The 10143-nt window shown below is 33.2% G+C and overlaps 1 protein-coding gene across 1 annotated transcript in view; it reads left to right on the top strand.

The window, feature by feature from the left end:
• LOC119831137 (peroxidase-like) overlaps nucleotides 1-9770 on the top strand; it is a 12115-nt gene extending 2345 nt beyond the window's left edge. The window contains exons 2-12 of the mRNA XM_038354399.1: nucleotides 747-886; nucleotides 1741-1905; nucleotides 3362-3549; nucleotides 5191-5392; nucleotides 5904-6101; nucleotides 6791-6935; nucleotides 7258-7408; nucleotides 7972-8139; nucleotides 8702-8900; nucleotides 9205-9310; nucleotides 9604-9770. Coding sequence (XP_038210327.1) covers nucleotides 747-886; nucleotides 1741-1905; nucleotides 3362-3549; nucleotides 5191-5392; nucleotides 5904-6101; nucleotides 6791-6935; nucleotides 7258-7408; nucleotides 7972-8139; nucleotides 8702-8900; nucleotides 9205-9310; nucleotides 9604-9703 — 1762 coding nt within the window. The 3' untranslated portion in view covers nucleotides 9704-9770. The remainder of the gene's footprint in view (nucleotides 1-746; nucleotides 887-1740; nucleotides 1906-3361; nucleotides 3550-5190; nucleotides 5393-5903; nucleotides 6102-6790; nucleotides 6936-7257; nucleotides 7409-7971; nucleotides 8140-8701; nucleotides 8901-9204; nucleotides 9311-9603) is intronic.
• The last annotated feature ends 373 nt before the right edge of the window (nucleotides 9771-10143 follow it).

Raw genomic sequence — 10143 nt, 5'->3', positions numbered from 1 at the left:
ATCACTTTTTAACTTGAAAAACCATAAAAAACATAGGAGTATTTAGTATAGATGTTCACTCTGCAGGGTAACTCGATATTTTGATGAGATAATGTGATTTAAGAGGAAGGTTTGTATGATAACAACATCTATTCTGAATTGAACGCGGGCAAAATGTAGTTCGAACATAAATTTTATGGTATTTGTTCGTCAGGATGGAGATGAGAGTGTACCATTGAAATTGTTGGAAGAATTTTATGTCTAAAATGTGTACTCATGTATATATATTGTTTGTAGGTAACAATTCACCATATAAAATACCTTCCGTCCGACCGTCAAGTAACCTTGAAAAGATCCCCACGAAATATATAACCTTTTGCTCATTATCAAAAAATTATAATCGTAATTAAGGACAGTTATAACTGGTTCTTGTTATCTCACAATTTTCCATATTTTATGACCTACCTCGGTCATTGGTCTTAGTTTTGAATGAAATATCTCGATATTAGAATTTTATAAGAGGATTAAGTATTTTTTACAGAATTGGATACAATTACGAAAATATTACCATTATTATTTAAATTTGAACTTTTTCTACACTTACATAGCTGAAGAGTATGTCTGTATAAATGCGCTAATGTTAGGAACCTTAGCCCCTAAATTCAAATCGGCCCCTTAGGTCTGATTAGCCGCAAGCGAAAAGCCTGTTCTATATCTCTTCTACTATCTCCTCCTTAAGTAATATACATATTATTTTAATCATTCAGCTGGTGCACAAACGAGATCCTACCATGCAGTCCTCTGGAAGGACGGCGCGTAGACGGTTCCTGCAACAACCTAAAGTATTTCACCATGGGGGCGCCGCACACGCCTTTTTATCGCTTGCTACCCCCCGTTTTCAGCGAAGGTATGGCTTTAAAAATGTTATACGATTATCGTTAAGTTCTATTTCACCATTATCAGAATATAATTTACAATGAAAATGCGCAGATTAAGAGTGTAATGCGTTAAGTGTACGGGTTTCGCTGGAGATGTTTTTATAGTAAAATGATTGATTTACGAGCTGTGTATCGCGCATAATAATCGATGAAAAAGTAAATGTATGCAATTTATTAATGTATACATATATTTTTTTACATATGTATACATAATAAAGCGATGGCTTTGTTGAGGATATTTCAATATAATTTATCTTGGATCATAGATCCATGAGTGAATTTTATTGGATAATGGATATGATATCATTTATTTTTTCATTAAATTAAATTGTCAATTAAAATGGATCACTTATATGATCTAAGATTAATGATAGTGTATTATCCCCCTTAGGCGTGGCGAAACTGTATTATCGTAATTTTTTTTCTGAAGCATTGAATGTTGCTTTTTAAGTATGTACTTACTAGAAAATTTTTAAGAATAGTATTGATTCGGCTCGTTAACCGGGATTTTAAAAAACAACGCATTGCAAATTAAGTTTGAGGCTAGTTAATAGAATGTTTAGGATATGCATAATTTTAGAAATCATAAGGGGGTTTGTTTAATATTAGTTTGCTCCTAATAAAACTATACTGTGATTCAACATAACTGCCTAATTGATGTAGTCAGTTACCTGATAGGTACCAAGTCGCAGTCAGGCACAAAGACTACTAACATACGAGGGTTGGGAATCTGTATCTTAAATGACAATTATGCATCCCGCAGAATATTAAAACATAATTGACATCCGACAATAAGGATTCATCCATTCACTTGTTCACTCAGGCTATGAACCGAGGCTTACGAAGGCTGGAGAGAAGATGCCGCTCGCTCGTGGTGTGAGAACAAACATGCTGGCAGAGGGGCGGGTACCGGACCTCCAGCTGACACAAATGTTCACACACTTCCTGGTCTTCTTCACTGGTGATTTTGTATCCTTGCATGATACTGGTGAGTTCATTTGAACACGAATTAATTAGCTCAAATATGTATGCAAAGTAATTTATATAATACTAGCTGCGCCCCGCGGTTTCAACCGTGTAAGTCCGTATCCCTTAGGAATATCGGGATAAAAAGTTGCCTATATGTTATTTCAGTTGTTCAGCTATTTCGTACCTAATTTCATTGCAATCGGTTCAGCAGTTTTTGCGTAAAACAGCAACAAACACACACACATCCTTTCAAACTTTCGTATTTACGATATGAGTAGGATAGGAGGATAGTAGGATAAGAAGTAGGATAGTAGGAAGGATTAGTAGGATAGGATTGGCAAGTTTATTCAGTAAGCTTTGATTTGTGAACCGATTTCAAAAAAAGGAGACGATTCTCAATTCAATTTTACTATTTTTGTGTTAGTTCAAAAATAAATACAGCCGAATTTAAGTTTAAAAATTACGTATCGATGTACACGGGTATTGTCAGAATGAATATGGCCGGTCTTTTAATACTGTGTACAATAATCATTTTATGACATGAAGAAAATGACTGTATTTTAATTAATTCTTCTAACACAACTCATAATTCTTGTTAACTCAAAATTAAAAGGCGCAGGATTATTCGCTGCATAAATTTAAAACTCCAAAAAAACAACAAAATTTATTGCAATTTAAAGCAAAATTTTCAAAAACCACCTGGTTGCCCAAGCCTTAGCTATTCTTATTTAAATAAACCAGTAATTGCAAATTTAGTTTTATTAATTAACTTAAAACATTTGCTATTTATTCAAAAATTACTGTGTAAGACAAAGTATGTAAACAATGAAATAAAAAAAAAAATGGTTGCCTGTAAAGTTTTACGAGCGAAGATTTTACGTGACAACGTCTTTTTCTCGGTAGAATATTTATTGATATGAATATTATTAAATTGCACAATAGGAACAAGGAATTGAATGAAAATAAGAAAATGCACAAATTTTAACTATAGAAAATATATTTTGTTTACTAAAAAGACAGAGACAGAGACACAAGCACGCGCCGATTCAATGTGCCTAATTCTCTAGTGCTGCGCGCGCGGCGGACCGATCATAGTTCGGTGACTCATCGTAACTTTACCGGGCGTTACACTTTTTCATGAGTTACTAAGAAACACTAATTTGACAAGACAGTGTGACACGAAACACGAATACACAGAAGAATAATACGATAGAAAAATTATAAAAATGTGTAATAATAGTGTGTCCCACAGTACCGCCAAACAGGATTTAATTCAGCTTGTGCCAGGCATGTACTTACCTGGCACTGACGTTCAACAAGATGCTAAGTTGTTCCGACTAACGGATGTATAACGACGCAAGAAATTAATTATAATAAAAAGCAGTGCATTGGTGTACTTAATAATTATATACAAAAAACGTACATAAATATTCACATAATACAATAGAATAGCGATAAAATTGTAATTGTTTCAGTTAACTACATCATCTGGAAGCCGTACTGTTGCTTAGAGAAAGGCAAGCAGGATTACGCCTGTGTCCCTAACGCCATACCTAACGATGATCCCGTGCATCGCTTCTCGAACGTTCGCTGCTACAACATGACCAGGCCGGAGACCTACCAGTCGGTGAAATGTGTGGCCAATAACACGATCCCTGAAAGGGTTGGTACTCATGACCTATATGTTTATACTAGCTGTTGCCTGCAGCTTCGCGTAAATTTGCTTGGTACAAACTTTCACCCCTTGGGGATAGAATTTATAAAAAATCCTTTCTTAACGGATACCTACTTCATAACATTTATCTGCATGTCAAATTTCAGCCCGAGCCGTGTTGGTTTGATCTGTGTGTTGATAGATCACTATGTTAGCCATTCACCTTTGAGATATATATTTAGATTGCCGAAAAGTGAAAAATCTAAGGGTTTAAAGTTAAGGAATTTTCGTCGCGCGATGCATACCTTTACTCTTTAGTTGTCCTGTAACTCGCACCACCGGCCCACGTTAATGTAGTTGAAATAAATAAGCGTAGTATATTTTTGAAGAACGTACGAGTATATTACTTTTAAAATCGACTAACAGTTTGAAATAGTCTCTCTCACTACTCCAAAAAGGGAAAGATACAGTTTAAAAATTTTGATTTAAATATATATTATAGAAGCGTGACGGTTTGGAATGCAGTAAAAACGTCATTTTTTATCTCAGACACGACGTCATAAAAAGGTTATATGAATCATAAACGTTATGAGGAACTACTTATAACTATTCTGATATTTAAACAAAACGCATATTTTGTTGTATGTGTACATTTATTCTAATATTATAAAGTTACACAAAGAAATATATATTTTGCTTTTGTATGTACATTTGTAAAGTTTACTGAACCGATTTAAAATAATGATAAATCAATATATCAATACATCTAACTTATTCTATTCAGAACTAAAGCGAACTTTTAATACTAGCTATTTTATAACTGTTAATTTAATGACTGGATAATTTAAATGAACGCGACTTCTTAAAAGTTCCGCTTCTGCATTACCTGCATAAGTTTGAAGGAAGAAGAGAGGAGGAGTTTGAGTATACATATATTTCTTTGTCATACTCAGATTTTCCTTCATCTGTTCTAATTGTATGAAGAACCTTATCGACATTATATCCACGGGTAATTGCTTTAATTGTACAAAACACATGCATTACAACCTTGAGACGCTTTCTATCTCAATCACGTGAAGGAATTTTTTGACAAGGTCTTGTTATATTATAGCTCCTGGAAATTGCATTAATCAATTATTAATATACAGCAATTAGATAAAACACTACGTGATTGAGCAGTTAATCAAATAATTAAGCCAACATACGAATGTAGAAGTCAGTTTTCACGTAATCAATCATAGTTTTGGTGAATGCCTAGAAGGCCTAGAAGGCAAGGCCTGTAATTAAATTAAATATTTAATCGTTATCGAATCAATAAGGTAAATAAGAAAATCAAGCAATAAGGAATAGTCATTAGTTCATGTGTAAATTTTTGTGAACTCTCCTTTATTAAATATACAATTATCTTGTTTGGGGCTAAATTGGTAACAAAACACGTGGCTTGATGCAATCTCTTTCATTCTCCGTAGCAAACTGACAAGCGTTGAAACATGATTTTAGTACTACCCACATGTATACAATATAGCAATATTATAAATTAAACAAAAAGCTATTAATTTAGATCTATATTATTTTCTAGCATATATTTTTGTAATGAATGAGTAACGAAGACTTAATTTTAATAAACTACTGTTCATTTTTATTTCACAGATTTCAACATCAACACCTCTGCTGGATTTATCCCATATATATGGAAACAGTATGCGATCTCTGAATGAAAAGGGAAGGTTATTTAAGGATGGCCTGCTAAAATTCGAAATTGAGGCTGGCAAAATATGGCCACCAAGCTCGAAGGGCCCTAATCTGTGCTATGCGAACCAGAAACCTCACGAAACAAGATGTCATGATACACGTAAGATCGTAATCAAGAAATTGGAGGATATTTAAAAAAATTCTTAATGTTTTCCATAACCTTGTCCTAAATATTGTCTTGTCTGTTCTGGGATGTGTTGAAATGAATAGTATCAAAATTTTAGTTTAACCAGCATTCTTTATAATAATGCCTGGATGATGAAATCTGGTGTTAGTAAAATTTTTTAGATAGTCTTCTTAAGTTGTGTACTTTTTTTTAATATACCTATCTTACTACTATAAAATAGTCCTATCTTCATCATCATCAGCCATATATGTTCCCACTGCTGGGACACAGGCCTCCTATGAGGGTTGTTACTATAAAATAGTCTTATTACACAAAACAGAATGCTAAATAACGAAAGGGATTTAAGTATATAATTTGCTGAATTGAACTGCTATTTACATATTTCAATGTGGTTCTATTAAAACGTTTTTAGTCTGCGCTCTAAATATTTAAACAAATATATTTGCCATACATTTTAATTCGGAGATCATAACATCCTTTTTAGCCGAAGACGGTCCCAACACGATTCTGGGCATAAACCTCATGACCATCTGGATTTGGCGGTACCACAACATAATAGCTTCAGCTCTGAGCAGCATCAACCCTTGCTGGAACGACGAGAGACTGTTCTTTACGACTAGGGAAATAGTTATTGCTTCTATTATGCAGATATCCTTCTATGAGTTGTTGCCTGCAATCATGGGTAAGACCAAGTTTATAAATTGCATGTAATGTTGCTGATAGTAACCAATGGAATAGACAGTAATGGAGTTTAATGGAAATAAACTAGACAGTATTGAAGTGAATGATGTATCATAAGCATATATTTTTGATACGAACATCTAGTTTATCATCTAGTAGTTCTTTGATACTAATTAATTTTAATTGATACTTTACTGCGTACGAATATTTTAAATCTACTGAATTAAAGTAATCATCTTAATACATTTTGATATAAAAAAAATATTAATGTTTTTGTATTTTATGTAAAGCGGGAAACTGAGTTGATGTCTCACCTGATGGCAAGCGATCATCAGGTAGTGCCTCTGAAAATGCGTCAACCTTTGTGCTTTTTAGGGATAAGAAAAGGACTAATAACCGGGATAAACAAATAGACTGGGACTTTAAGCCGAAAAGTAAAGGACTTGGCTCTTCCGCTCACCGCATTTACGCAGTAACATTGGAATACTGTTTTACGCCAATCTTCGGTAGGGCCTTACCTTTCCCGGTGCGGTGGCCAAATTTCTAAAGCGCTCGACTCCCACATAAAAATTTACTGTGTGGAGTGCATGTGTGTAATGAATAGTGGTAAAAGACTAGGAATAACCTAGAAAAAATAAAAACTAGTTATAACATATCAAAAAGTTACGTTTGAAATTGTGTTCTTTCTAGGTTATAACAACCTCGTTCACGATGGCGTCCTTTGTCCAGACCTGGGCTTTAGAGATATTTATAATGAGAATCTTCCGCCGCAGATTTCTTTAGAATTCCCATTTGCATGGAGGTGGACGCATACTATCCAAGAGGGGGTTGTCAAGTATGTAATTTATTTTATAACTGTTTTAAACAAATACAACTTTTTCAGATTCTATCACTTAATAATCGAAATATACTCTAGATTACTAAAAGAAATTCTTTAATTGCCAATTATTCTTCGTTATTTTATAAGTTTTTGTTCTATTTTGCTTCAGTATTTTTCCTCGAAATACAATTTTATTGGAACTTTTAATTGAATAACGGACCTAATTTTGTTATCAAATACGTTTATTGAGCTACGGATTTTCGTCTTAAAATTAACTGAATTTACTTTTTATTCTGTTTGTATGAGTTTACTATTTGTAAATATAACATTCTTACAGACTATATGATGATAAAGGGTACCACTTGAAAGACACAAAACTAGTGAATATGACGCTAAGAACTGGCTATCTGGTGGATAACATAGACGGTATAACTCAGGGCGCTATCCGTCAGGCCAATGCTAAATTTGATTATGTCGTGGATCCTGACGTAAGTAACGATCCTAAGTTATTCCTTTCTTTAACCGACGCTCCTAAAACGTAGGACGTACTTAATACGACTGTTATTGTATGTACTGTATTACAATTTTATGATTTACATTATCTATAACACCGTGAGCTTAAAAAGGATTAATAAGATTTTTTTGTGATTGATAGAAAATTGTTGTCATTCGGTCCCATTTTTGAATCTGGAGTAGTGCGTCCCTCCCCAGGAACGTCGCTGCCTTTTGATGTTATTTATTATTGAATAATCTTTACAGTATATAATACAGTAAACGTAAGCAATCAAATATATGAACAAAATGAGAAATTAAATTTTTAAATTTTTATGTAGTCTTCGCTGTAAAAACTGAACTTTGATAATTATATACATATTTATTATAAGACTGTATAAAAGTAGAAATACCAGGTATATTATAACCTCCATGGCCAACGAAACAATCCCATCGCGAGGTTAAAAGGTATATATAATATATAGGTCTACAGGTATAACATACCAAGATAAGTGGGGATTCTTTAATCATATTCACTTTAATATCTATTTGGTTTCAGATGGCCGAAGTCGTGCTTGGTCCACATCAACATGCCTCAGATGTATTTACTAGTGACCTTGCTAAGAACCGGCAATTCTTATTCCCTCCCTATATTAAATATAGAGAATTCTGTTTCGGCAAAACTATTAATAGCTTCAATGATCTGCTTGATGCAATCGGTCCTGAGGTAATGTATTATAATAATTAATTTATCTCTAGTAGTAAATCATAGCGACTTTTTCTTTGTTTTCTTATATCATCGTCTTTTTATGTAATAGCGGGCAACTGAGCCGGTAGTTCGCCTGATAGTAAGCGATCACCACCGCCTATGAACATTCGCAGAGGTAGGGCCGTTGCAACTGCGCTGCCCGTTTTTAAATAGCAATGGATAAGGAAAGGATTGACGACAGGAATCAAGAAATGAAATGGGAAGGGCGAGGAAAATGATATGTACGAACCTCCACGGAAGGAAACACAGTACTATTTTACGCCGTTTTTCTGTGTGGGTGTGGTAACTTCCCCGGTGCGAGCTGGCCCAATTCGTACCGAAGCGAGTAAAATACGTCTTTACACGCGAATCAATTAAAACAATTGATTTAATTATTCATTCATTGGTGTAATTAAACAATAATTTTGCTCACATCAACCAGATATATGTATTACAATTACAGTTTTACTATTTTTTTTTTTTTTTTGTTTAATTCTTCAAATTGCCGTTTTATTAAATAGCTTACTGAAATTACTTTCAGAGGCTGGAACTAATCAGAGAGAAGTATAAAGCTGTGGAGGACATAGACCTAATCGTTGGTTTGTGGTTAGAGAATTACATCCCCGGAGGCCGCGTACCTAGCACCTTCTATTGTATTATAGTCCAACAATTACTGAGATCCATAGCTTCGGATAGACATTGGTATGAGCGACCGAATAGACCAAATGCTTTTACCATAGGTAGGTAATATGTGAACTTTTGTGTGCCATTAGACAAAAAGTATTTAATTTTAAATTGTGGTCCAATACTAGTATTTTTTCTAATATGACGATCCCAAAAAAAGAATGAGGGGAGAGTCTAAAGAATTGTACATTAAATATGCAACAAAAACGTTATTTCCTTAAACGTATACTTGGGCATTCGAAATTTTCATAAGAATTTATCAACTTTGCGTTTAATAGATAAGTTTAATAGATTTTTGCTATTGAAAATGTTGTTATTAAATTGCTAAATACCTTTGTTTAATGATAAAGCTATTTGCAGATCAATTGTTGGAGATTAGAAAGTCGACGATATCAGGATTGTTATGCAGTGTAGCAGATTCAATAACGGAAGTGCAACCGCGTGCATTTTATAGGGCTGGTCCTGGGTGAGTTGCACTTTATTTATCTGATTTATTTGTTTGCAAATTGAAAACATTATATACTTTCAATCAAGTACATTTTATTAGTATTTGAATTCTAATGTGACGATAATTTGATTAAAATCAGATATCGATATCTTTATTGATTTATAATCAATAAGTAGTTAAAGATTTTTGTTGTTGTTTTGAATATATTTATTTTTAAGTAAAACAAGGATTTTTTTTATAATTTGTCTGTTTTGTGCATATTGATGAGTTTACAAACTTATTTCAACTTTTCGTTATTGTTTTTTCTCCAGAAACGAAATGGTGAGCTGTGATCAAATTCCTAAGATGAATATTTGGGCTTGGCAGGACCCTACGTGTAAAACCAACCCCTATCAATTCAAACAGTCATAATCCATGTGTTACAATATCTACTTGTAAAGAGGTTAATCATTTTTTATTAATCACTTTTAAACTTCCATAAATTAATAATATTTGGAAAAATATATAGAAACTTTCTAGAGTACGAATTCAATTTAGAATAAATAAAAACTGTGTAAAATAAATAAAATTGCTTTTTCTTTTTTCTCTTGAGTTATATCCTGAAAAACAACACTTCAATTGTAATTAACTACACAAAATTGTAGTTAATTACAATTAAGATTTTCTTAGAATTAAATAATGTACATATTTCATTGAATTTACCTTTTACCTTGAGGTACTTTAATAAATATCGATGAATACGGTAAGCTAATTATCTGCCTCGCTTTCTCTTATTAATTAACACGCTTTTATTATTAGCTTCACTTGTATGTTTGTATGTATGTAACTCACACCCGTTTTTCTCCCACTTC

Source organism: Zerene cesonia, chromosome 13 (genome assembly GCF_012273895.1).
Source record: "Zerene cesonia ecotype Mississippi chromosome 13, Zerene_cesonia_1.1, whole genome shotgun sequence".
NCBI classification, from domain to species: domain Eukaryota; kingdom Metazoa; phylum Arthropoda; class Insecta; order Lepidoptera; family Pieridae; genus Zerene; species Zerene cesonia.
Note: the sequence above shows the minus strand (reverse complement) of the source record. Positions and strands in the feature narration are given on the sequence as shown.